We start from the raw sequence: 27,975 nt of genomic DNA on the forward strand, positions 1-27,975 counted from the left end.
ATGGATCCTGTGGTGTACCTGCAGTTCCTTGAGCGTCAGGCTGAGAGAGAGGCTGCGGAGCGCAGGGCTGAGAGAGAGGCTGCGGAACGGCAGGCTGAGAGGGAGGCTGATCGTCGGCATGAACTGGAGATGGCTAGGCTCCAGCAGCAGCGACAGGCTCAGAACCTCGGATCCCTAGAGCACAGGGATGACTCTCTGCCAGTGACCCCGGCAGCCAAATTTCCAGTTATGGAAAAGGACAGTGACATTGACGTGTATCTACTGTCGTTTGAAAAAACTTGCCGTCAGTACCATCTGCCGCCAGCACAATGGGCCCGGTACCTGACGCCAGGGCTACGAGGCAAGGCCCTGGATGCTTATGTCGAACTGTCAGAAGAGCAAGGCGGTGATTATGAGGCCCTAAAGGCTGCAATCATCCAAAAGTTTCAGCTAACCCCGGAAGTGTACCGGAAGCGTTTTAGGTCCTTGCAAAAGGGGCCTGGGGACTCATACCTGGATGTGGTAAGTCGCTTACGCACCACATTCCGGCAGTGGACTAAAGGCTTGAAAGACGATTCTTTTGAGTCCTTGGAAGATCTTATGATTGAAGATCAACTTTTGCACATCTGTCCTACAGATGTCAGACAGTTTGTGCTGGAGCGAAAGCCAACCTCTGCCAAAGCAGCAGCAGAACTGGCAGATACCTATATCCATTCTCGGGTATCTGACCATCGCAAGGCTCCTCCGAATGGCTGGAAAGGAGGGAAATCCCACATGGCAACCCCTCCTCTGCCTACCAACCAAGTTCCTCAGCGGCCGGAACCTGCAGCTCCTGGAGCCAAAGCCTTTGTGACTGAGAACCGCAAATGCTATAACTGTGGGAAAGGCGGACATCTCCGGACACAGTGCCCTGAGCAGAAGAAGATGACAACCCCTGGCCATCCGGCCAGCAACCCTTCTGCTGTGTTGCTCGTCAGTGGGAAACCTCCAGGAACCAATGCCAACTTGCAGCCAGTCATTGTAGGCCAACGAACTGTAACAGGCTTTCGTGACACCGGAGCTGAAGTCACTTTGGTCAGACCAGGGGTTATAGAAGAAACAGACATCATCCCAGAGAAGTACCTTACCCTGACTGGAGTTGGGGGAACCTGTTTCCATATACCCCGTGCCTATGTTTTCCTAGATTGGGGTGCCGGAAGTGGGATGAGAGAGGTGGGTGTCTCAGAGGAGATCCCCACTGCTGCGTTGTTGGGTTCTGATTTAGGTACCCTTGTTTCTTACTATGCCCCTGCTAAGAGCACCCAGGATGCCCCCACGGAACTCTCTGGACCTACCAAGGTACTGTTTACAGATGTTGGGGTAATATCTGGGCAACCTTTGGATGGACAGAGGGAGGGGGAGGGTGGAGTTGAAGTGCAAGGTCCTCCTCCTTCAGAGACAGGAGAGGAGGCCCCCTTGCTAGTGAAGGTACCTGATGTATGTTCCAATGTTGCTGAACTGATAAAGGTTAAATGTGATGATGATGATGACAATGATGACGATAATGATGATGATGATGATGATGCATTGCCAGTATTGGTGGTCACTCGCAGTGCTGCAAAGGCAGCTGAGGTGCAGGCACTGATCGCAGAACAGCAGGATGAGGTCTCGGGGCCCTCTCCCTGTTCTGACCCAGTGGACTCCACCTCTGTTGAGCCTCAGCAGCCGTCCGTGTTTGCCACAGGACTGCTGGCTGAGAGTTGTGGTCCCGCCTTTAAAACAGCACTGCAGACAGACCAAACACTAGCACAGCTCAGAAGTCTAGCTGATCGCCCCCCTGCAGAGAATGACAAACAAAAGGTCTACTGGGACAAAGGGAGACTGTATAGAGAAAATTTGCCTGCAGAGGGGAATGAGGCTGACATAGGTGACAGACAGCTGGTGGTACCCAGTCAATTTAGGGGACAGCTGCTAAAAGTGGCCCATGAGATTCCCCTTGCAGGGCACTTGGGGATCACTAAGACCCGAGGGCGGTTGGTACATAACTTTTATTGGCCAAGGATGCTTGCTGACATAGCTGACTACTGTCGGTCCTGTGTTACCTGCCAGGGAGTTGGCAAGGTAGGGGATGTTCACAGGGCTCCACTAAAACCTTTGCCTGTGGGGGGCGTGACCGGAAGCCGAGGACGACGGACGTGTTTGGGGAGAGCTCCGCCGAGGCCTAGCTCCATCGAACCCCATCCTCGGCCACCGCAACTTTTTTTCTGCCCGCCGGTCTCTTCATCTCGCCGGTGGGCCATCGGAGCTCCGGACGGAGCTGATATTTCAGCCGGATCCGCCGCCATTTTTACTCCGCGGTGGCGGGCGGCGAGGCAGGCCGGACGCCGCCATCTTGCGGCCTACACCGCTTCACGGAGCCTCCGGACGGCGCATCCTAGGCCCCATCCCGGCCGGGACGGCGGCATTCATCTGGCGCGGACCCCTCCGGACAGCCTCTCCTACACCGGACCCCCGCTGGTCGCCACTCGGATACCTGTGAGGAAGCCCAGGCTCCAGCTGGCAAGGTGAGCTCCGGCGGCCATCTTGCTCCACCCGAGGCCTCTAACAGCTTAATAGCTCTCCCCCCTCTGTGGCCAGATTGCTACCCCATCCAGCGCAGGTATAAATCCCTGCCTCAGCTAAGCATATTAGCCCTCCTGAGTGACTGCCTGCATTCATCAGTCTCACCCTCCTACCCAGCTTCTGCCCTCGGCCTGCTCAGTGGCCATCTTGGTACACCCATCTCCTTCTCCTACTACCTGTGGCCTGCACCTGCTGCTATCTGCCCTGGTTTCTGCCCTAGCTAGTGCCCTCTCCCCTTATACAACCCAGAGGGGCAGTGGTGTCTGGATCTTCCCCCCCCCGGCTGTTTGGGACTGCTGCGGCCTGCTCTTCTGCTCCACCCCCCCCCCCCCTTATAGTTGGTTTGTGTTCTCTAACCGACAGCGAACTTTCTCGGGGTCTCATCTTGGGTCCCTCCCTGTTTGACAAACATGTGATCATCCTATATAGGCCTTAGCCACCTTCCAATGCTCCCGTGCTGCTCACAGTCGCTACACCTCTATGGGAAACACCACATGTAACTAAATATATGCCTAGTCCCAACGCCTCATGGTGAAATACGGGCCGAAACACCTTCCTCAGTCTTTGTCCCCGGATTTGCAGCCCTCACAGACTCTGGATCGCTTTTTAAGCAGACCGGCCTCTCCAGCTCCTTCTCCAGGTTCTTTCACGTACGCACAAGTGGCCTCCCAAGTACCGGCACAAGACAGTCCTCATTCCTTGTCACATAGCCACTCAGACGTGATGTCCGCCCCGGTCACAGTCGATGTACTTGATGATAAACTGCGAGCTCTCCTGCAAGATTTGACGAGTAATGTTTCTAAGGAAATGGGTAAACTGGCCCATGAATTGCGGGGGGAGCTTGCCCAGATTGGAGAACGGACTGATGTCCTGGAAACCAAATTTGATGACCTGATACAGTATGTCCACGTTTTGGAAGAAGACAACGCCGGTCTGAAACAATCTGTCTCTCAGCTCCAATCCCAACAGGAAGACCTGGAGAACAGGGAACGTCGCCAAAACCTTCGGATTAGAGGCGTACCTGAGGCCGTTAGTGAGGGGGAGATCAAACCATACCTACTTAGCCTCTTTAATGTTGTTGCCCCTAAAATCCCGGACATAGACTGGAGAATGGATAGGGCCCACAGATCCCTGGCCCCAAAGCCAACCCTAGAGACATTATCGTACGCTTTCACTACTACGATAGCAAGGAAGCTTTGACCATGGCCACCCGGAACAAATCCCGTTTGGAATTTAAAGGGGCCAAGATACAAATTTTTAGTGACTTATCCCCTATCACTCTTGCCAAACGTCGTAGCTTCCGCCCTGTGACTACCCATCTGCAAAATCATCAGTTCCCGTATCGTTGGGGGTTCCCCTTCCGCCTCTCTGCTACTAAAGATGGGATTCAATACTCTATGAGAGATCTTCAGGAGAGTGAAGCTTTCATACGTAACCTGGGCCTACCACCGCTGCCAGATGAGGATCCCATGCCGCTTCCGACGACGCCCAGACCCTCCTCCATTCCTGCTCGGATTTGGACCCCTGCACGCCAGAAGTCGCAGAAATCCTTTTCTACCCCTCAACGTAACCTGCATCCTAGACTCCCTCCCTGATGGAAGCTTCCTTGTGTAGTGTTTGGCTGGCCTTGGCCTCGGCCCCTGTCTCACCATGTTTCCTCTTTAACCACTTGCTTACTGGGCACTTAAACCCCCCTCAGTCCCAGACCAATTTTCAGCTTTCAGCGCTGATGCACTTTGAATGACAATTGCGCGGGCATACAACACTGTACCCAAATGAAATTTTTATCATTTTTTTTCCCACAAATAGAGCTTTCTTTTGGTGGTATTTAGTTACAGCTCGGAGTTTTATTTTTTGCTAAACAAACAAAAAAAGATGCAAAAAAAAAAAATCATGTTTTAATAGTTTGTTATAAAATTTTGCAAACGGGTCATTTTTCTCCTTCATTGAAGTGCGCTGATTAGGCGGCACTGATGGCTGCATTGGTGGGCACTGATGGGCTGCATTGGTGGGCACTGATAGGCTGCACTGGTGGGCACTGATAGGCATAGTTAAGGCGGCACTAATAGGCACAGATAAGGCGGCACCGATGGGCACAGATAAGGCGGCACTGATGGGCAAAGATGGGCACAGATAAGATGGCATGGATGGGTGGCACAGATAAGTGGCACGGATGGGTGGCACGGATGGGCACTGATAGGTACCACTGATAGATGGGACTGATGGGCACTGATAGGTGGCACTGATAGGTGGCTCTGATAGGTGGCACTGCTGGGCACTGATGGGCGGCACTGCTGGGCACTGATGGGCGGCACTGGGGTGCAGCACCTTTGAGGCACATTGTGGGCACATTGTGGGCACTGTGGGTGGCACTGTTGGTGGCACTGCTGGATGGCACTGTGGGTGGCACTGTGGGTGGCACTGTGGGCACTATGGGCACTGCTGGGTGGCACTGCTGGGGGGGACTTACTTTTATTCAGGATGGCACTGCGGTGGGCAGGTGGGCACTGGCAGGGGGCAGGTGGTCAGCTGTATTGCTGGCCGTGATCGGGACTGATGTCTCGATCACGGCCGCCGGTGATCGGCTTTTTTTTTCTCTCCTCGCGCTGTCAGCGCGAGGAGGAATAATAGCCGATTACGGGCTCCGTTCTATCACATGATCAGCTGTCATTGGCTGACAGCTGATCACGTGATAAGGGGTCGGGATCGACCCCTTGCACGGATTGGTGATCAGGCGAGTCTCACGGACTCGCCGATCACAGAGCGCGCCGCGCGCGCCCCTCAGGGCGCGCGCAGGCCGCTCGTACCCGGGACCACGTCAATAGACGTAGTCCCGGAAAAGTAGATCCGCGCTAATGCCGTCATTTGGCAATAGCGCGGATCCCAAGTGGTTAACAAGGGGTGTTTGCAACTTTAGTTACAGGTTATAATTTTTACTGCCCCTGTTTTTTTCTGGTTGTTGGGACTACAATGTTCTGCTCTTATTCCCTGTAACTATTGCTGGAAGGTGGCGGGGTCTCTCCAGATGAGCTGGAACCCCTGATGTGCCTCCTTTTGTTCCACGGCTACGGCTGTGGACTCCTGGGTGGTTTTTACCCCCCAGGCCTTTTTTCTAATTGTAATGGTTTTATTTTCTATTTTTTAGGCCTATTTTTCGGCCTTTTTTTCATTTTTCGTTCAATTTGGACACACTTTTCTACGCTTTATAATCACATTGGTGTTATTATATGCCTTCACCTGCCTTTTACTTCTAGGACACACCACGGGCCCCAGTATCTTCCTGGTTGGTATGGTTACATCTGTTTTTTGTATGTATATTATGGGTATCTTAAGCTTTCACTGTTTTCTACACGATGGCTTTGAGGGTACTGACTTATAATGTTAAGGGCCTGAACTCAATCCATAAGCGTTGGTTGGCTTTGAAGGAGTTCAAGTCCTCAAACGCAGATGTGGTCCTAGTCCAGGAGACCCACTTTCGCCCAGGGGGATCTCTTAAATTTGCAGCCAAACATTTTCCGGTCTCTTTTGTGGCCTCTGACCCCTCTGGTAAAGCAGGGGTGGCAATACTGATTAAAAAGACATGCCCGCTACGGGTTAAGTCCTCATTTATTGATCCGCAGGGTAGATACATTCTCCTGGACTGTGACTACCTCTCTCGCTCTCTTACTGTTATTAATGTCTATGTTCCCAACTCGGGCCAGATTCACTTCCTTACTGAGGTCTTGGACAAACTGGGCACCTATGCTCAGCCATTCATGATCCTTGGCGGGGACTTCAATATGGCCATGTCTGCTAGGAAGGATAGGCAGACCCTGTTTTCAGACAATCCCTCCTTAAAAACGGAACGTCAATCTACTGCGTTTCGCAAGCTCATTAGATCCCATAACTTTTTAGACATCTGGAGGATTAAACACCCTACGCATCGGCAATTCTCCTTCTACTCTCCCCCACACAAGATGTACTCCAGATTGGACTACATCTTTGTTACGGCGCCTCTTTTAACGTCGGCAGTGGCCTCGGAGTTAAATCCCATAACGTGGTCTGATCATGCATCGGTCCAGCTTGACCTCGCCCTCACCCTCTCTACACCTAAGACCTGCCACTGGAGATTCAACGAGTTTCTCCTCCGTGATCCGGCTACAGAAGCCCATTTATCCCACGGTCTAGCCAAATTTTTTCAACTTAACGAAGGGTCGGTGCGAGACGTGTACACCCTTTGGGAGGCCCACAAGGCCGTTTTTAGAGGATTGTGTATCTCGGCTGGCTCTCGCCTCAAGCGATACTCGGCTGCGCAGAGACTAGATCTCCTTTTGCAACTGCAAAAAGCTGAAGCTCTGCTTTTGTCCTCCCCATCGGTGCCACGTCTTCGCACAGTGACCTCTATCCGCGAACGGTTAAAATCCTTAGATATGCACAAGTGCTCTAAAGCTCTGCTTTGGGCTAAACAGAGGTTCTATGAATTTGCCAACAAGCCTCATAGGATGTTAGTGAACAAGCTAAAGCCCCGTCCATTTCACTCCTATCCTGATCTCCTGCTACAGTCGGACGGCACTCCGACTTACTGCCCCTTGACGATGTCTAAAGTATTTGGTGCCTTTTACAAAAAATTATATAACTGCCTAGCTTCAGACCCTAACCATGTGTTCTCCCAAGATAGCTTTGATGATTTCTGTGCTTCCTTGAAATTGCCAGTGCTGTCTTCCCCACAAGTGGATACCCTGAATGCCCCTGTTACAACAGAGGAATTGGCTGCGGTTATAAAAGACCTCCCGTCCCATAAGTCCCCGGGCCCCAACGGGCTTCCTTATGTTTATTATAAGACTTTTCTCCCGACGCTGAGCCCTCATCTGCTTAATCTCTTTACCTCCCTACAGAAGGGCATTATACCGCATTCTCAGTTTCTACATGCACACATCACAGTTATCCCGAAACCGGGTAAATCCCCTACCCTACCAGATAATTACAGACCCATAGCCTTACTTAACTCCGACTATAAAATTTTCACCAAAATCTTGGCTAATAGACTTTCCTTATTGATCCCTGCCCTGGTTCACAACGACCAGGTGGGATTTGTACTGGGCAGACGGGCTGGGGATAACACCAGGCGTACCATTGACCTCATAGATTTACTCGATAAAACGTCCCACCCGGCTATCGTTTTGAGTTTAGACGCACAAAAAGCCTTTGACAGGCTGGGATGGCCATACATGTTTGCTACGCTCCAGCGTTTTGGCCTTTCTGGTTCTTTCCTGTCAGCCCTGCAAGCCTTATACTCATTCCCCACATCCCAAGTCCAATTGGCATCTTACAGATCCCCGCTCTTCACACATAGTAATGGTACCAGACAGGGATGCCCCCTATCCCCCTTGTTGTTTATACTATGCCTAGAACCCTTGGCCGCAGCTATACGGGAGGATTCGGACATAAGTGGAATTTCCCTCAGACTGAAAGAATACAAGCTGTCTCTTTTTGCAGATGACATACTCCTCACCCTGACGAAGCCTCTAACCTCCCTTCCCAAACTTCACGCTCTTTTAGATTCATTTGGTAGACTCTCGGGTTATAGGGTTAATACGACTAAAACCGAAGCGCTCCCTATTCATATTCCCCCCACGCTTCAAGTTTCCTTGGAGTCCACATACCCCTATCGTTGGTGCCCCATTTCCCTCAAATACCTCGGCATTAACCTGACCGCCAAGTACAGCTCCCTCTATGAAGCTAACTATATATCTTTAATAGCGGAAACGCACAGACTGCTCAGAAGTTGGTCGTCATGTCCCCTATCTCTTCTGGGCAGGATTAACGTATTGAAAATGGCCATACTCCCTAAGTTTTTATATCTTTTTGAAAGTTGCTATCTCTATGTCTCAGCTTAGGAATATTCAGAGAGCCTTTGCTAAATTTATATGGGGGAATAAATTGCATAGGATAGCCCAAACAGGACTGGGAGCCCCCGATATAGTGAAGTACTACTATGCAGCACACCTTCTGGCGGCTGTCTCCTGGTCGTCGTATTTTGCTACCAGTAGATGGTCAGAGCTAGAAATGAGTGTGGTCACTCCTGTCCATCCCTGCTCCATGCTGTGGTCTGATCTGACCTCCTCTATGGCTCAGATTAGGCGCATATGCCTTGGACCGATGCTTTTTACTCTCTCCATATGGAAACAGTGTCACAAACGGTTCTCTCTCTCTTCTCCATGCTCACCCCTGTTGAATGTCATTTTTAATCCAGATATGCCTGACAGCCTCTCGGTGAAGAATATGTTTCCTTGGTATAGGTCTGGCGTTTTCCAACTCCGCCATCTGGTGCATCCAGTATCTCGTAAACTCCTATCCTTTCCTGAGCTTCAGGATAAATATGACATTCCAGAGCGACTCTTTTTTTCATACATTCAATTTAAACATTATTTCCACTCCAGATCTCCTGCCCTGACTTTGGCCAACCCTAACACCTTTGAAACTTTGTGCTCCCAAGGTCCATGCCAGAAAGGACTTATATCCTCTATATATAGTGTCCTCCACAATTCAACCTCACCCACCACGGAAACACATCTTTACATGAGGAGATAGGCTACAATTTTACCGCCCCCCTTAACCATTTCTCAATGGCAGGACATTTGGACTTCTACTTCCAAAGTCTCCAGATGTGTGGAGCAGAGAGAGACAGCCTATAAGATACTAATGTTTTGGTATAAGACCCCTGAAATGTTATAGAAATATGATCATTCCATATCTAAACTGTGTTGGAGATGCCTCAGAGATGAGGGCACCCATTACCATATTTTCTGGAGCTGCCCTTTGATTATACCTTTTTGGTCTATGGTCCAATCTCTACTACAATCTGTTTTAGAGGTAGATATCCCGTTAGACCCTAAACACTATTTGTTAGGCCTACCTATCGCGGAGTTATCTAAGCACGCCAAGAAGCTGACAGCCTATATTCTCCTAGCTGCCAAGAGAGTGATCCCGGCTCTTTGGCTGTCCCCCTCCCCTCTGTCCCAGCCGCAGCTAATTTCTGCCATTGCGTACATACGCAGGATGGAACGTATGACTGCTCTGGTACAAGACTCTCTACCTACGTTTTCTAAAATATGGGACAGGTGGGACAATTCCACGTTTAACCCTGAGACGACACCTTAATTTATGGCTTTTTACTCTCGGAAATGTTTTTCTCGGGTTTGAACTGGGGATTCATACTCCACGACCCCTCCCGCAAATATAAATACGTCTTTTGGTCTATTTACATATCCTTATTGGCAGATTCGTGGTGTGTCCTTTTCCCCTTACCTTTTGACATGCTGTATTAAACTGTTAACGTTTTATACCCCGCCTGCGGCGGTTTTCTTTGTTGCTGTTACATTGTCAATTTTGATTATTTGTATCGGAATGTACAAATTCATCTGTTGTACAAAAACCTTTTTCTCAATAAATATACATTTAAAAAAAAAAAAAACCTTTGCCTGTGATTGATGAACCTTTTAAGAGGGTGGCAGTGGATATCGTTGGGCCTTTGGCCATCCCTAGCAGTTCAGGCAAACATTATATCCTTACAGTTGTCGACTATGCCACGCGTTATCCAGAGGCGGTGGCTCTCTCCTGCCTCCGGACAGACAAGGTCGCTGATGCTCTGCTGGGAATCTTCACAAAAATGGGATTCCCAGCCGAGCTCATTAGCGATCAAGGCCCTCAGTTTGTGTCTGACTTGATGCAAGCTCTCTGTCAGCAAATACAGATGACGCATATCATGGCCAGTCCTTATCACCCACAAACAAACGGCTTGTGCGAGCGCTTCAATGGCACCTTGAAACAAATGTTGCAAACCTTTGTGCACTCCCAGGGCAAGGACTGGGAACGGTATCTGCCTCATCTGCTGTTTGCTTACAGAGAGGTGCCTCAGGAGTCCACAGGCTTTTCGCCATTTGAACTTCTGTATGGAAGGAGGGTAAGAGGGCCCCTGGACCTAATCCGTGAGACCTGGGAGCTATATTATCCCAAAGACAAGGAACTAAGGCCCTGCTCCATCCTGTGGCTTTCTTTTCGCGTAAACTATCAGCAGCCGAGAAAAATTACGATGTTGGAGACCGGGAGCTGTTGGCAATTAAATCTGCATTAGAAGAATGGCGCTATTTGTTGGAAGGAGCTTCTCATCCAATTTTAATATTTACCGATCACAAAAACCTGGAGTACTTAAGATCTGCAAAAAGACTAAAACCAAGACAAGCCAGGTGGGCACGCTTCTTCTCCCGGTTCTCTTTACATGTGACGTATCGCCCAGGGTCTAAGAATATAAAACCAGATGCCTTGTCACGGATGTTCCACAAGTCCCAGGAAATTTCTCCTCCAGATACCATTCTCGCTCCTGGGAATTTCCTTCTGCTTCAGGAAGATCTTCTCTCCCGGCTTAGACAAGCCTCCATGGGACAAAGACCTTTTTCAGAACCAGAACTACAAACCAGAGGTGGGTTACTGTGGTATAAAGACACGATCTACATCCCCGAAACTCTGCGGGTATCTATCCTAGAGCTGTGTCATGACCACGCACTCGCTGGACATTTTGGTATCACTAGAACTATTGATTTGGTACAGCGTACTTTTTGGTGGCCTCAGTTACGGGAGGATTGCAAGAAATACGTGAACACCTGCACTACGTGCATTAGAAGTAAGAACTGTAAAACTAAGGCCTGGGGCCTCCTTAAACCATTGTCTGTTCCGGGCAGGCCATGGAAAATGCTGTCTCTAGACTTCATTGTTGAATTGCCTCCGGCAGACGATCATACCACTATCTTTGTGGTGGTTGATCGTCTCTCAAAGATGGCACATTTTATTCCCATGAAGGGTACCCCCTCAGCCTCTGAAACTGCACAAGTTTTCATCAAGGAAATCATTAGGCTCCATGGGGTACCAGCCAATATAGTTTCGGATCGAGGGGTACAGTTCACCTCTCGATTCTGGAAGTCCCTCTGCAAGGCCTTGAATATTGAACTGTCTTTCTCATCCGCCTATCATCCTCAGTCCAATGGGCAGACTGAGAGGACGAACCAAACTCTCGAACAATATTTACGCTGTTTTTCCTCTTTTGCACAAGATGATTGGATCTCCCTGCTTCCAGTAGCTGAGTTCGCGTATAATAATTCTCTCCATTCCGCCACCAAACAGACACCCTTTTTTGCCAATTATGGCTTCCCCCCTTCATTTCTACCCAACTCCCTTCCTGAATGCTCAGTACCAGCAGTCCAGGAAAAGATTAACTTTTTCTCAACCAACAACAAACTTCTGCAAGAAACAATGACTATAACTCAAGAGCACAACAAGACAACCTTTGACAAGAAGAGACGAAGGGAGTACTGGTACCTGGTGATTTGGTGTGGCTATGCACGGTAAACTTAAAAATGGCGTGCCCTTCAAGGAAACTAGGTCCCAAGTTTTTAGGACCTTTCTCAGTCAAAAGGAAGATTAACGAAGTTGCTTTCGAACTAGAACTTCCAGACTCACTAAAGGTCCATCCGGTATTCCATGTGTCCTTATTGAAACCTTTCACTCCCAATCCATTTCCTAACCGAAAAACCACTCCTCCTGATCCGATCTTGGTTGATGGTGAAGAAGAATTTGAAATAGAAGCCATCCTAAATTTCAGAAGAAAAGGAAACCAGAACCAGTTCTTAATCAAATGGAAAGGATATGGTCCCGAAGAGAACTCCTGGGAGCCCGAGGACAACATTCATGCAAAAAACTTGATTCAATCCTTTAAAAGGGCCCATCCGGAAAAATTTGCCCGAAAGGGCATCCGGAGGCTGCCCCTTGGGAGGGGGCAATGTCATGAAAATCGCATGAAGAGACTGACCTCCAGGTCTTCTGGTTTACAATCGTCGCAGGTACGCACGATCGTACGAACGCGCATGTGCTCGTACGCAGGTGCGCTTGCGCGGGCACGTGCGCGGCCGGGTGCGTGCGTCCGTGTTGGCGCCAAACGGCCTATTTAAACTAGCCTCTTGCTAATGGTCTCTGAACCTGCTTATATTGAACTGTGTGCAAGTAACCTGCTTGTATTGAACTGTTCACCTGCTGCAAGTACCTGCTTATATTGAGCTGTTCATCCGCTGCAAGTACCTGTTTATATTGCGCTGTTCACCTGCTTCAAGTCACTTGTCTTATTGAACTGTTCACCTGCTGCAAGTGCCTGCTCATATTGAACTGTTCATCTGCTGCAAGTACTTGTGTATATTGCACTGTTCATCTGCTACAAGTTGCCTACTTCCCTGCACTGCTTTTCATCAAGTTACCTGTTCCATTGAACCGTGTTATCTGCTATAAATTACCTGCTAAACAATTCGCTGTGATTACCTGCTCCACTGAACTTCACCTACCCATCCTACTCATCTGTTGATCCTGCCAGGCACCTGTACCCCTCCTTACTCCTGTGTTCCCTGTTACATTGCCAGGAAACCGGTAGTGGGAGTTGTAAGGGAGGCCTCTTTCCGCAATCCGGGCTCGCTACTAGAAGGTACGTGACACAGGGCAGTAAACTATTTCTACAGCATGCATTAGCATTTAGGGAAGGGATGCAGTTCTGCATCCTTGCCCTTGGTGCTAGACAAACTTGTCCAAGTACTGAGCACAACGGCTCCCAGATTGCAGCTCTCTGGGACACATTTCTGCCTTTTCAAACAGCGTATGCACTGTCCTGCCTCTTCTTTTTTTTTTACAAGTGTATTTGATATAGTACACTGTAATTTTTATTGTAGAAAACATACTTACCTTGTTTGTATCTGCAATGTTTGGACTAGTCTAACTGGACTACCACCTTACTGCTGGTCATTTTTTCTGAAGTGTCTTAGGGACAGTCTTAGCCCTTGTACACACGGTCGGACATTCCGACAACAAAATCCGTCGGATTTTGTCCGACGAATTTTGTCCCGAAACTGGTGTTGCATACACACGGTCGGACAAAGTTGTCGGAAAATCTGATCGTTCGTAACGTGATGACGTACTTTAGTTACGACGGAACTACATTCAGGCTAGTAGCCAATAGTTTTGGTCTCGTAATTTGATCTTTCTCTACAAACGATCGGACAAAGTCCGATCGGATCATGTTGCTGGAAAATTTTATAGCCCAGCTCTAAAACTTTGTTGGTTGGATATTCCGACGGAAACAGTCTGATGGAGCCCACACAGGGTTGGATTATCCGACAACACAGTCCGATCGGACATTTTCTGTCAGAATGTCCGACCGTGTGTACAAGGGCTTAGGGACAGTACTTTTATTTATAGTGTATTTTTAGTAGAACAAAACACATGCCTTTTTCCGCTTCAATCTTCTCATAAAACTGCCCTGCAGATGATCAATTGTTTTCTCTGAGAAGATACACTTACATTTCTTAGGTAGCAAAACACCTGCCTTGTTTGAGTATACTGGAAGATGACAAGGGGTTGTGGTGTTTTGAGTGCACACTGTTTTTCCATTTGTTTTCAAAGGATGCAATGTGGTGCTGCAAAAAAGAATACTCTTGAATAGACTTTCAGCAACAACTGTATGATGTACTCTGACTCTGAAGTTCAAAGACTCAGGAGTGCATTATGGTTATTATGGCAAATTTCAGGATTATTTTGCTGGGTCTGTGAACATACAGGATTCACCATGAGCCCATGGTAGCAGCAAACACAAACCTCATCCTCCTTACTTTTTATGAATAAATCCTGATGTTTATAGTGAAGGAATATTAAAACAAAAGCTACCTTGATGCGTTTTGACAAAAGCTTCAAAATTTTTAGTTAAGATGCGATCAAGTGAAATAATTGGCTGAAGTTCCTAATGTCTGGCACCACTTTTGTTAGGCTTAGGCAGTAATCAGGCAGTGCATTGATGACAAATGATTTTGATATTAGCACATTACTGCGGATTTTGTCAGTATGCTTTCCAATTAGATGCCCATACAGAACATGCCTGCTTAGGGTACATCAGTACATTGGATCAGATCAGAGCATCAAGGCAGAGTTGTGTCTGTGCAGCATGAATATGCACATCTCTCTTACCCCATCTGCATGCAGAATGTTTGGAGTTTTAGCAATACTCATAATGGCTATCAATTTATTGAGGATGCAAGCTTTAGTGATAACTTAGATTACTTCTTCAGGCTTTATCATTTTCCTAAAATGGTTCCAAACTGTTTTTCCTTTTGAGTGTTAAAGGCTGTTATAAAAGGGTTAGGCAATACAGACAGGAATCTGTTTAAAAGTGTCATTGAAGTAGCTGTCTTTAAACTATGGGATATTTTTATGGCATTTTTATTTTTACTAGTAATGGCGGCGATCAGTGATTTTTAGCGGAACTGTGACATTGTGGCAGATAATGTGGACACTAAGTGACACTGGGGACCAGTGACACTAATAAAGTGATCATCAGTGCTAAATGTACTGTCACTGTACTAATGACACTGGCAGGGAAGGGGTTAACATCAGGGGTGATCAAAAGGTTAAGTAGGAGTGCTTTATAAATGTGTGGGGGATGGCTTAACTGGTGGAAGAGAGAGATCTGTGTTCCTGATTAGAAGAAACACAAGCTCTCTATTTTATTCTCTAACAGAACGGCAATCTGCCTTCTTTACATAGGCAGACCACTGTTCTCCCTCTTCTGTCAATGATCGCCGGGTCCCAGCGGACTTCGCATCCACCAGACCCACTGATTGGCTCCCGCTCTGTCCAATCACAGTGGGAGTGGGTCGCCGGTGGTGCTTGTGTGTGCCCCAGACCCAAGAAAAGACAACAACGTACATGTATGTTGTTTCTCGCATCTCTTCATTATCAGCTGTAAACTAGATTAGAACACGTTTTGTCCTAACAAAAGGTTAAAAATTTAGAAACAGCCCTCCTGCATTGCATGGTAATGAGGTATAGCTCACTCTGTAGGGGAACAAAGGCTGTCCAGAAAATCTTAAGCCGGGTACACATAGGCCGCATTTCGGGAGACATTTCTATGTCGGTCTGTCTGACAGAAGTTGGCTGTTTGGCTTCTGTCGGCTGAGCATCCTGTAAAACCAGCAGCCGACCGCCTCCTGATCAGCTCTCTCAGCCAATAGCAGAGAGCCCTGATTGGAGTGTTCTGGTGGGGGGGCCATCCGATAGTCATAACACAACAGCTCAGTGGGGGGGTCGATGTACTAATGTCATATTTTAGTACAGCGGCTCCGGCCAGAGCTCTTGCACCATAAAGAACTATAATGCTGCGTACACACGGTCGGACTTTCCGATGGCAAATGTGTGATCAGAGCTTGCTGTCGGAAATTCCGACCGTGTGTAGGCTCCATCGGACAGTTTCCATCGGAATTTCTGTTGCACAAAATTTGAGATCTGGTTCTCAAATTTTCCAACAACAAAATCAGTTCGCGTAAATTCCGATCGTGTGTACACAATTCTGAGGCACAAAGTTGCACGCATGCTCGGGATCAAGCAGAAGAGCTGCACTGGCTATTGAACTTCATTTTTTCGGCTCGTCGTACGTGTTGTACATCACCGTGTTCTCGATGTTCGGAAATTCTGACAACTTTGTGCGACCATGTGTTTGCAAGACAAGTTTGAGCCAACATCCGTCGGAAAAAATCCCATGGATTTTGGTGTCAGAATGTGCAATCGTGTGTATGCGGCATTAGTGTGTACCAGGCTTTAGAATAAGTCATGACACCTTCTCGATAGAAACATAAAAGGTAAGAATTATTTGACAAAACTTTTTTTAGGTATGGCATGCGACTAGTAAAATATAAAACACATATACTTTTTTTTTTCCAATAGGACTGGAAAAAATACTCTTTAAAACTCCAAACTCTCTACAAAAAAGAGTGGCTAACACTGTACAGTACAATTCTTATGCATAAATTTTGATGTCACCCTCCGCAGGACTAAAGATACTGTATTTCTAAATTATGTGAATGTCCAGTGCACATTTAGAACACTCTAGAGTTGTATCTGGTCCTTCATACACTAAATATAATTTTGATGTTTTTTGGGAACTCCGACTGCGAACATAAAAAGCCAGCACCCTTCTGTTTGACATTGAGTTTCATTTTTCATTATAGGGAATGATTTAAACACTTGTGGCTATTCATATTCTGTTAAAAGAGATCTAGAGTTATCGTATACACTTTATAACATCGGCATTATAATAACAGTACCAACAATAGTTATTTTTTGACAATCCAATATAAGCCTACTTGAAAAATCTTCTTTTGTGGTGAGTTCTGCCTATGTGCTGGTTATCCTGTTCCACAATGTCTTGGATTTCCTGCATTCTTTGCAGTTCTCTTCATTTCCTTACTTTCATTTTCTAAGGACTAAATATCCCATGATGCCTTACTGCCTACAAACAGATCTGATGTGTACTAAACCCTGTTAGCACCTCTTTAGTTCAGAAGGCCAACTCTGTGAAATGTGTGACACGGCGGTACCTTCTCACAGGGCATAGTGAACATGTGTCATAGAATTCAAGAAAATTTGGGGGTCTTCAAAAAGTAAGTTTTCAAACTTCAAGATCATTCAGGTTATTAGGAGTTACATAGTTAGTCAGGCTGGAAAAAAAAAACACAAGTCCATCCAGTTCAACCATAAAAAATAAAAAAATAAAATAAAAAAATATCATACAATTCCATATACCCAATCCTATGCTCACAGTTGATCCAGAGGAAGGCGAAAAAAAACTCCAGAAAAGCAGGATCCAATTTTCTACAACAGGGGAAAAAAATCCTTCCTGATCCCAGGAGTAGGCTAGAAATAAGTGAAATACAATGTGGAAATATACTTATGATTTTACATTTTGACCATAGGTACACTTTCAACTTGTATTGTACTATACTAGTTTCATAGACTATAGACTAATCTTTTTGCAGGATATTTTCAAGCTTAGTATAGCTGGTGGATAGACTACTGGTTAAAGAGACAAACTTCTGCTGGCTTCTGCTTCAAGTGCAATTAGGACTTGAATAAGGACCAGAATGAGGCCTTTGATGTGCACACAACCAGGCATAGAGCCAACTTCAGGTGACCTGAGCTCCCTTCGTATATTACTTACGGATCAGGGGATTATTTGGAAGCTTCGCTGAATGCAACTCACCAAGGCAGCTTGTACAACCCCTGGTAAAAAGTAAAAAAATGTTAATTCAATAAAAAAAAAAATTACAGACATGCCTCAAAACTATTTATATTTAACATTCCAATCTTCTGGCTTTAAGAAATACTTAAAAAATAAAAAATAAAGTAAACTGTAGTCAGTTGCAACTGTTTTTGCAGCTCAAGCAGAGGAAAACAATATGGAATCATGCAATTCTGGGGAAGCAATTATGGAATCACCATGTACTTTGCAGTTCCAAAACAAACATCTGTATATGATTCCATCCTGAAAAAGTATGTCATCATCACCAAGGTAAAGGTACGGGGCAGGTGACAGTCATTAGATCTTCAATAAATGCCCAAGTTTCTATTGGGTTTTTGGACACTTTTCTTATTCCATCAATTGAAAGGATGTTTGGTGATGATGACACCATTTTTTCAGGCTGTAATCTGATGCAGATGTTTGTTTTAGAAGTGCAAAGTACATGGCGATTCCATAATATTTTCCTCAGAATTGAGTGATTCCAGTTTTTTTTTTTTTTTGTTTTGTTTTTGCTTGATCTGCAAAAACAGTTGTAACTGACTACAGTTTACCGTACTTTATTTTTTTATTTTTTTGTAGGTGTTTTTTTAAAGCCAGAAGGTTGGAATGTTAAATATAAATAGTTTTGAGGCATGTCTATAATTATTATTATTATTTTAATTGAATGAACATTGAGTGATTTTTTTTTTTTAATTTTAAATATTTTTTACAATTAGTTTTATTTTTAGATTTAATTTTTTTCACATACCTGGGGGGGGGGGGGGGGCTTTGTTGAGATATCAGGGGTCTAAACATACCCCTGATGTCTCAATTTTGGGACAAAGAAAGCTATTAAGGGTCTAGATCTCCAAACCTTTCTCTGCAGCCTCAGCTGCACTGCAAAATAATGAACAGGAGGTACTCTATACAGAGGAATCCTGTTAATAGAAAACACTGTTAACTATGCTTCAGTTATGAATGAACACAGTGAGTGATCAGTGCCGATTACTCACTGAGTTCATTTATGAAAGGAAGGGGCCTGTAAATATGATATGTTTACTGCCCTTACCCTCAATTGACATCCTGAAGATATGCTTGTGTGCCAAAAACAGTCCCTCCCACCGGCTTGCAGTTGCTGCAGGAGGATTGGTTCCATTAACTTACACCACCCGCTGCACCAATCACACTCTCTGTCAACATCCTCTTTACCATGCTGCCCAGGCCCCCCTGTTGAACTGATAGGTGCTGGGCCTTGTACAGGAGGACTGGTGGTTCCCCCTTACCAGCAGTCCTGATAAGATGCCATGGTCACTTTCAACTTATCTTAAATATATTGTTGACATAAATTAGGGTAATATGTGGTCTTAACTTTGTACCAACAGTTGGGAAAGATTTAGGGATGTGCTTTGTGTGGATAGGGCATACATTTATTTTTGAGAATCATAAAAACCCGCAGTGTTATTAGTTTACAAATGTATGCTTGTGTTTGGTATGCTTTATTTTCAATAAAGGGAACTGTTTGTTGAATACATACTGGGTGATTTTATTTGGGTGAATATGTTTGAAGATGTTAGTGGACCTGAGCTGCTAAATATTTATTTTACTTTGTTTTTCTTGCTGAATTTATTCTAACTATTTCTTTGAAAATAAAATATTTTATTGAACGTTACTACCCATGGAGTGCCCTATTCTATTAGTTTGAAATAAAAAGTTAATAATAGTTCAGTGCTGAAAAGTAGAAGTTTGGATTTAGGATAATACAATTTACTGTCTAACTAAATAAGTTGTAATGCAAGCTTTCAATGCATGCTGACCTCTTCTGGTCTGATATGTCTGATAGTGCTGAAAAATAAATGCTGCTTTGTTCCTGAAATAAGCTGATCACATTTATGTGTACATTTAAAAAAAAATACTTAAAATACTATTGATTTCTTTTAACTGTCTGTATTAGTCCTGGGGTGAGTATGATTAGTCTGGTGCAGAGAGACCAGACATTTCTCTACTACTGTCTAAATCAGAATATATCTATGTTTTGGCCACATGGTTAGTGTACTAAGCACTTAATAGAGTTATAATAATAATAATTAAAAAAAAGCAAACCAAGTTTTCAAGTTTTAATAAGGAAAGTGACTGTTATATGTTATACATGCATCATACAACAATTAATTTCTCAATAAATCATAAATTCACATTTGTAAAAAAATAAATAATTGGGGGCCTGTAAAGCATTGCATCATACAGACAGGCAGTTACTGATTGACAAGAAGCATTAATTAACTCATCATCTCATCAGTAACATTTATAACATGTTACAGCCTTAATATGGGTGTAAAATGTAACATGTTAGGAAAGGCAACAGATTGATCTACCTGTCAAAACAGGAAGATTAATCTCTTGCATGAAGGGAGGTGGCACTGAGGCTGAAGTGTCCATACTGTGGACCAGGGGCAGACTGACAACTCATGGGGCCCCCAGGCAATAGGAGATTATGGGGCCCCCAGGCAATTAGAGATTATGGGGCCACACAATATACACACACACAGTATACAATCACACAGTATACACATACACGTACACATAGTATACAGAGACATGTTTCTATTGGCTGAGAAGGTACTGGAGAGGTGGGGCAGCTATAATATCAGGATTTTTAGACCAAATGGATGTTGGTAAGGGACATTTCAGAGACAGATGTAAAAAAAAACACAGATTTTTACATACTGTCCCTGGTTTTACTGAAGCTGGCAATCCTGATGGGGCCCCCTAGTGGCCCGGGGCCCTCGGGCAGTGCCCGAGTGGCCAAATAGTCAGTCCGCCCCTGCTGCGGACACTCCACCCTCAGTGCATTTATAGCCTTTGTTAGCTAGGATACTGTTGGTTGATTAATTTATGACTCATCACCATTCACCCATCAGCTGGAAGATTCCCCCATCCAACTGCTGAAACTTAACATAGGGGCAGAGATGCTGGTGACATCACTGTCCGCATATGGCCATTAGTATGTCTGAACATAGCCATACTTAGACAATGATGTCACTGGCATCACATCCCTTTTTTTTTATACCTCAGCCGCTGGTTGAGAAATCTCTCATCTGACCACTAAATGGGACCAGGGATGGGTCATTGTTTACTAGAAAGCCAGTGTCCACTGGTGTCCCCTGGACCACAAGCCTGTGTGGGAAAGTATGTTTTGACAGCTTCTCAGGGCATTTACCAAACTCTGAGCACTGGCATCTCTCCAAATCATAGTTGGTCTTAGTTACTGCCACTTTGCTTATCTGTGAACTGGCAGTATTCCTTTACAATCTGACACAACAATTAATTACCTAAATCTGGAACATGTGTTGGCACTTGTACCAAAATTGGCACACAGCTTTTTTGAATTTGGCAAGAGGCCATACCCCCAGAAAAGTGGTACCCTAAACCCTAAAGCCCACATCCTAATTCACTTACCTTCCTCACACCCTCACACCAATCTATTCCTCCACAGTCTACACATTGTGTAAATTCTATATCGAAGCTTATACAAGGAGATTGGACACTCAGGCCCTAGTGGTGCATAATAGGAGGAGGTCACATTCTCCCCCATACCCCAAAACACCTGTATTGTTGTATTTTGCAGGTGCACCAAAGCAGGATTAGAGAAACAGTAGTAGTGCAGTGAAGGTAATTATATGTGGGTCTGGGGGTTTGCTACCCTCTGACATAATAGGGAATGTGCAAGAATTTGCATATTTGGCCTTAAAGTGTATGTCCTGGTCAGCAATGTCAGCAAAGCAAGAACTAAGAAAAATCCTCCAACCTGTTCCTGTGACAATTCTCTAACAGAGGAATTTGGTTCACGGATTTTGTTGTCGGAAAATTTCAGATCCAGATCTCAAATTTTGTGACGGAAATTCCTATGGAAAATGTGTGATGGAGCCTACACACGGTCGAAATTTCCAACAAGGTCACATCAAACATTTTCCATAGGAAAATCCGACCGTTGTGTATGGGGCATAACTGTGTAAAATAACCAGCTAAAAGTGGTATAAACAATTAGGTTTTGCTTCTGACGTTTGTTTTGAAGAATTTTAGTAGCATTTGCATTTTTCATCAGGTTACATGAAGCAGCACACAGTATGTGTGTATGTGATATCTGTTCAGTCATATCTGTCTCTCAGTGATTCTATGGACCAGCAATCTGGGCACCATGTCTAATATAAGTTTATAGGATTTAGGTTGCCTGGTACATCTCCAACCCTCCCCATTTGCACAGGCTTGGGACCAGCATACAGTACATTAGTGTTTGTTGCTATTTTTTTTAATGCTTCATATTGCTTTGATTATATTCTATTGGACTATCAGTGTAAAAGCATGGTGAAAATATGTCATACTTATATCAAACACAATCAAACTTATCTCATATGCATGACACTTTTCCCTTACACCACCTAAACGCATCCTTTAAATACCAGAAAATATGGCTGTATATAATGCCATCATTACTCTGCTATGTTAAATACTTTAATAATTGAAATAATCATCCATTCATGCCATTTCAAACTCTTTTCCGCAGGCCAAATAACAATTTGTATTCAACTTTCCTTTTTATGAACAGAACAGTTGGGTTTCCTTACTACGTTGTAGCAACATTTTGCTTTCTCTATTTTGTTATGTCTTTCTCAGCTTTGGCATATTTATTACATTTATTTAATATGTCGCTCAGCATGGTGTTCACAAGCATATTAAAATATAGCAATCAGATAAAACAGCATGACTTTTTCAGAAAAAAAAAAAAATTGTATGTGCTGTTAGAGATGATATCACCTTCATGTTACAAGTATTCCCCTCCATTCCTTGAAGTTAGAAAACACCCAGGGTATTATGAAATGGCCAAGAGATCATGTACAGTATTTAAAGGAGTCTGTAAATAACATACTATTTATGGATTCCTAAACCAATCTGTCGGCTTGATGGCATGGTCGGAGTATGGGGATGTTTTAGATTCTGGCAGTCACACGAGATCTGCTTGTTCAGCCAAATCAAACTGTTCTGACTGTAGCTCGGGGGAAATAAACAAAAAAGAAGGCAGATTGCTTGGTTATTCCAACTCATATGTCATTCCAAATGTAAGGGGAATATTAACCATTTAGTTGCCAAGAATGCGCTGTCAAGGTGAGATGATAACCAAAACACTCCAAGCTTAAACTTAACAAAGATACCAGAATTTATAGAGACAAGCACAGTTTTCTTGTGAAAAACCACCATAATGGCGCCATTTTAAAATGAGAAAAGCCTGCAACTAAAATATTTTAGCGATGTATAGTATCTGCTCAGGGCCGTCTTTAATATTGATTGGACCCTGGGCAAAACTTTTCTTGCCCCCCCCCCCATGCAGTTTCCCTCTTCACCTGCTCTGGGACATACAATAAACAGCAGCTAGACTCAAACTCAGTTCACTGAATCAGATCAGTCAGCTATTGGTTGCCAGAGGTTACAGTGTATCATTACCACTCACTGACTGGTTGCCAGAGGTTACAGGGTATCATTACCGCTCACTGACTGGTTGCTAGAGTTTACAGTGTATCATTACCGCTCACTGACTGGTTGCTAGAGGTTACACCACACATTACGGCTCACTAGTTGTTGGAGGTTACAGCACATGATTTCTGCTTGTTGAATGGTTGTTAGAGATTACTGTGGATATGGCCTCAGGGGGGCATGATATACATATCAATGCTGCCGATCGCCACTATTTACATATGAATGCCGCCGCTATTTAAATGAATGTTGGTAATTTACATGTAAACACAGGATCTGCAGGTTAGTCATCTGTACACAACAATAGGGCAGAGCTGGGCAGCATTAGTAGCAGCACTTCAAACTGAGATATTGGAACACAGCACAGGACTAAAACCCCAAGGGCCGAGGGAATTTAAACCAGTATAGTTGGTAAATATGTGGCAGCTGCTTTGGGCCCCACAACAATGACAGGGCCCAGGGCAGCTGCCCATTTTGCCCTGCCTTAAAAACGTCCCTGTATCTGCTTGTCGACCACATAACTTAGTCATATGGCTGCAGAGCGCCTCTCCTGAACTTTTTGATGTACCTAGTACGTGCTCCGGCACTTTCAAGTAGGACGCAGGCACCGCAGCTGTCCTGTGATTAGATACAGCCCAAGCCAATCAGTGGGGGGTGGCCAATGGATGTCTGCGGACAACCGCTGATCAGCGAGGAGAAACACAAAACAGAGTTCGGCCTATGTAAGCAAAGAAGAGCTCTGTTCTGTCTGCGGGGATATGATAGATTTTCTTTCCCTGCAATGCAGGGAAAGAAAATCCATCACATCCCTTAGGAAAAACAGTACACATAGTACACAAAAAAACTGGTTAGGCACACATTTAACCATTTAACCCTTTGCTCGCCCTAGATGTTTATGTTTAACCCCTACCCAGCCAGTGTCATTAGTATAGTAACAATGCATATGTTTAGCACTGATCACTGTACTAGTGTCACTGGTTCCCACAAAGTGTCAAAAGTGTCAGTTAGTACCAGACAGTCCACTGCACTATTGTAGTCCCACTAAAAGTTGCTGATTGCCGCCATTACTAGTATAAAATAAAAGTTCCAGTATATATGCCATAATTTGTAGACGCTAAAACATTTGTGCAAACCAATCAATATATTCTTATTGGGATTTTTTTCTACCAAAAATATATAGCACAATACATATTAGCCTATATTTATGAAGAAATGTTATCTTTTCCATTATTTATTGGATATGTTTTATGACAGATTCTTTTTTTCTTTCAAAAATTGATTTTTTTTTATTTATTTGAAGCACTAACCCCCGAAGGAGCTGCTGGTTTGATTGGGCTTACCGTTACCTTCTTCACCTCGATTTGTGTCTAGGGGTTCCCGTGGTAGGTGGCTCAGAAACTGAGGAGACTGATGACAGGTCCGCTTAAAAGGATTTTTATTTGCAAAAAACGTAGTTAACGAACAGTCTCTTAGTGTAGGAATAATATGTATATGGCAATATGTATTCTTCTACATATTTTTGGTAAGAAAATCACAATAAGCATAATATTGATTGGTTTGCACAAGTTATAGCATCTACAAAATAGGGGATATATTTATGGCATTTGTATTATACATTTTTTTTTACTAGTAATGGCGGTGATCAGCAATTTTTAGTGGGACTGTGACATTGAGGTGGACAGATCAGACACTTTTGACACTTTTTTTGGGACTGGGACATTATTATAGTGATCAGTGCTAAAAAATAGCCATTTATCCCTGTATAAATGACAAGGAAGGGGTTAACACTAGGGGACGATCAAGGGGTTAAGTGTTCCCTAGGGAGGTGTTTCTAACTGTGGGGGGAGTGTACTGACTGGAGGAGGAGAGAGATCGCTGTTCCTGATCACTAGGAACAGATAATCTCTCTCTATTCCCCTGTCAGAACGGGGATCTGTTTGTTTACATTGACAGATTCCCATTCTGGCTCTCTGTGGAGCGATCTCTGGTGACCAGCAGACATTGCGCATACAGCTATGCCGATTCGTGCAGCCAAGCCAACCTGCCACAGTATAACTGCAGCGGCTGGTAGGCAAGCAGTTAAAGGCCCAACCTGCTGGGTTTTTTTTTTGTTGCGGTAGTGCCCCTTTTACTCTGCCATAGAGGTGGGGCTTGAAATTCCCTCATAGTGCTGCTGCTTTTTTCTGGTGTGGCAGCTAAGGGCAATCTTTTATTCAAGCCAAACCTAAACACTTTAGAGGTGCACGACAATTTTTTTTTAGTATACACCATAGTATTGTAAAAGATCTGGGACACCTTTGGGTGCCTCAAGGAGAATAGTACAGCGGGTAAACCATGAACGGTGGGTATGGCCAAATTGTGTTAACAGTGGGAGGGGCTTAAAAAGACATGGTTAAATAAACCAAAAGCATTCTTGTACCCATAAAATCTGCTTAGATTAATAAAGCAAATTAAAAGTGGACAGTGTCAGTAGGGCAGTGGACATGTCAATAGGGCAGAGGCTGGTGTCAGTAGGACAGTGGACGGTGTCAGTAGGGCAGTGGTCAGTGTCAGTAGAGCAATGGAAGATGTTAGTAGAGCAGTGGATGTATCAGTAGGGCAGAGGTTGGTGTCAGTAGGGCAGTGGATGGTGTCAGTCAGTAGAGCAGTGGAAGGTGTCAGTAGAGCAGCACATGGATGGTGGGAGCTCCTCATAATAAGCACTGCAGGTGTACAGACCTGGGAACTCGGCACAGAGATGGTGGGAACCCCTCACAATGGGCACACAAGAAGTGCAGATCCAGGAACTCAGCACAGGGATGGTGAAAACACCTCATAATGGGCACAACAGGTGTACAGAACTGTGAGCTCAGTACAGTGATAGTGGGAGCCCCCCATAATTGGCACAGCAGATATACAGACCTGGGAACTATGCACAGGGATTGTGGGAGCCCCTCATATTGGGCACAGGGGAAGTGCAGACCTGGGAACTGAGGACATGGATGGTGAGCACAGTGGAAGTGCAGACCCGTCATAATGGGCACAGCAGGTGTTCAGTTCCAGGGTTGGTGAGAACCCCTCATTATGGGCACAGCAGCTGCACAGACCTGGAACTCAGCACAGGGATGGTGGGAGCCCCTCAAAATAGTCACAGCAGGTGTACTAGCCCAGGACCTCATTACAGGGATTGTGAGAGCCCCTGATTATGGCCATGGCAAGTGTACAGACCCAGGAACTCAGCACAGGGATGGTGGGAGACCCTCATAATGGGCATAGCAGGTGTACAGAACCCTGGACAGGAGGGGTGGCATTTACTAGAACTGCTCAGCTGTATTTTCCTCCTGCAGCTGCTAACTGCCAGTGGAAGGGAAAGGAGGAGAAGATGACTATCAGATGCTGCAAGTGGAGGAAAATACAGCCTAGTTCTAGTAAATGATGAACCCCTCTCCTGTCTAGGTGTGACAAGGAAGCTGCATGGGCCTGCTGGAGCATGGGGACAGCAGTGCTCGGAGCACATGCCACCCCTAGGTTCAGCCCTGCAAGTACCTAGTATCGGCAGCAACCAGGAGAATATGTAGGGACTAGTGGGTGGCAACCTGACCTGTAGGCAGTGTTATCCATGGGTGGTCAGATCACCAGATGAAAGAAACACAAAGACAGCCGATACACTCTTTCTGCTCATTTTATCGACAATAAAAGTTCAGGAAGGAGGAGCTTGGAACAAATGGAATCTAGGTAAATAAGTACAATATTTAATATTGGCCTGGGAAAAGAATGATATATAGGGCCGTAAATGTACCATTTACAGAAGTTTTCGAATGAAATTAGATGTAGGAGTAGGTAACGCAAGTCAGGGAAATATGAGTCACATTGCATACAAACATTTATTTGGTCTGCATGGTTTGCAGTTTATGCAAAAAGAAAATGGTTTATTACTCCATTAAATAACAATGGAATCATTTTTTTTTTTTTTTGATTGGAAGGTGATGATATGTGCAAAATAATACATGCATGTGCATTTCTTTTATTAAAATCAATGTGATGAGGTTGATTTGCTTTCTTGCTCTTTTTCCCTATAGGGATATCCGAGGTTTCCCAACTGAAGTTAGTGGCCCAACAACTAATCCCACCTAAGGACCTCAAAGCAAACATTACAAATGCCTTACCTACACTGTCTTATTAACAGCTCTGTTACTTCTGTCCTTGGAAGTTTTCAATGCAACACGATGGATGGTAATAAATTATTGAAAGCCAAAGCCCAACCTTCTGAAATATTTGTATCTTGACTATTTTTCTTTTCTTTTTTCTTTTTTTAGAATAGGCTGTATCTCCACCCAAATTGTAATCCATAGTTTAACACAGATTTAGAATCACTATGAGGCAGTGATGGGACATTGATTTATGTATTATTTTACTCCTCAATCATGGCCAATAGAGAGCTGTCAAACAGTAATGCTCAGCAATGATAAATCAGGTAATTTCTTGTTACCTGCAATGCCAACTGCCTGTACATTCGGATCCCTCATTGTTAACTTGACACAATAAGTAGAACGTTGACAAGTATATCTACTATACTCTGTTGACAGAGTTTGTGTGTTCTCTTTGTGATCTGACATACAAAAAACAATTGCGGAATCAAAGGAAAAACTGCATATTCTAGAAGATAATGTAGGTGAGCCCAGGCAAAGAAAAAAAGAAAAATGTTTGCACTGAACTCTACAAAGATGACTGGGAAATGTCAGTGCAACTTTGCATAAGCAGAGAATAATCATACAAGG

At 44.7% G+C, this 27,975-nt stretch overlaps 2 protein-coding genes across 3 annotated transcripts in view; one reads left to right on the forward strand and one right to left on the reverse strand.

Annotated features, from left to right (window-relative positions):
* Nucleotides 1-27,331, forward strand: LOC143940054 (uncharacterized). The gene is made up of 3 exons (XM_077461100.1): nt 1-1,317; nt 10,064-10,434; nt 27,277-27,331. Exons 1-3 carry the CDS (start codon nt 1-3, stop codon nt 27,329-27,331), a joined length of 1,743 nt encoding a protein of 580 aa, XP_077317226.1.
* The window catches only part of ADGRD1 (adhesion G protein-coupled receptor D1), an 843,751-nt gene that overhangs the window by 330,010 nt on the left and 485,766 nt on the right, over nt 1-27,975 (reverse strand). The window lies entirely within an intron of this gene.

This window comes from Lithobates pipiens, unplaced genomic scaffold (genome assembly GCF_037356315.1).
Source record: "Lithobates pipiens isolate NorthernLeopardFrog02 unplaced genomic scaffold, aLitPip1_a1.2 Scaffold_3, whole genome shotgun sequence".
NCBI classification, from domain to species: domain Eukaryota; kingdom Metazoa; phylum Chordata; class Amphibia; order Anura; family Ranidae; genus Lithobates; species Lithobates pipiens.

Bases quoted from the DNA above. Each gene is read 5' to 3' on its own strand.
- LOC143940054 (XM_077461100.1), top strand. From the start codon at position 1: ATGGATCCTGTGGTGTACCTGCAGTTCCTTGAGCGTCAGGCTGAGAGA. The intron at 1,318-10,063 runs GTACTGTTTACA...GAACCTTTTAAG, and splicing joins AACTCTCTGGACCTACCAAG to AGGGTGGCAGTGGATATCGT. The intron at 10,435-27,276 runs GTATCTGCCTCA...TTTTCCCTATAG, and splicing joins CAGGGCAAGGACTGGGAACG to GGATATCCGAGGTTTCCCAA.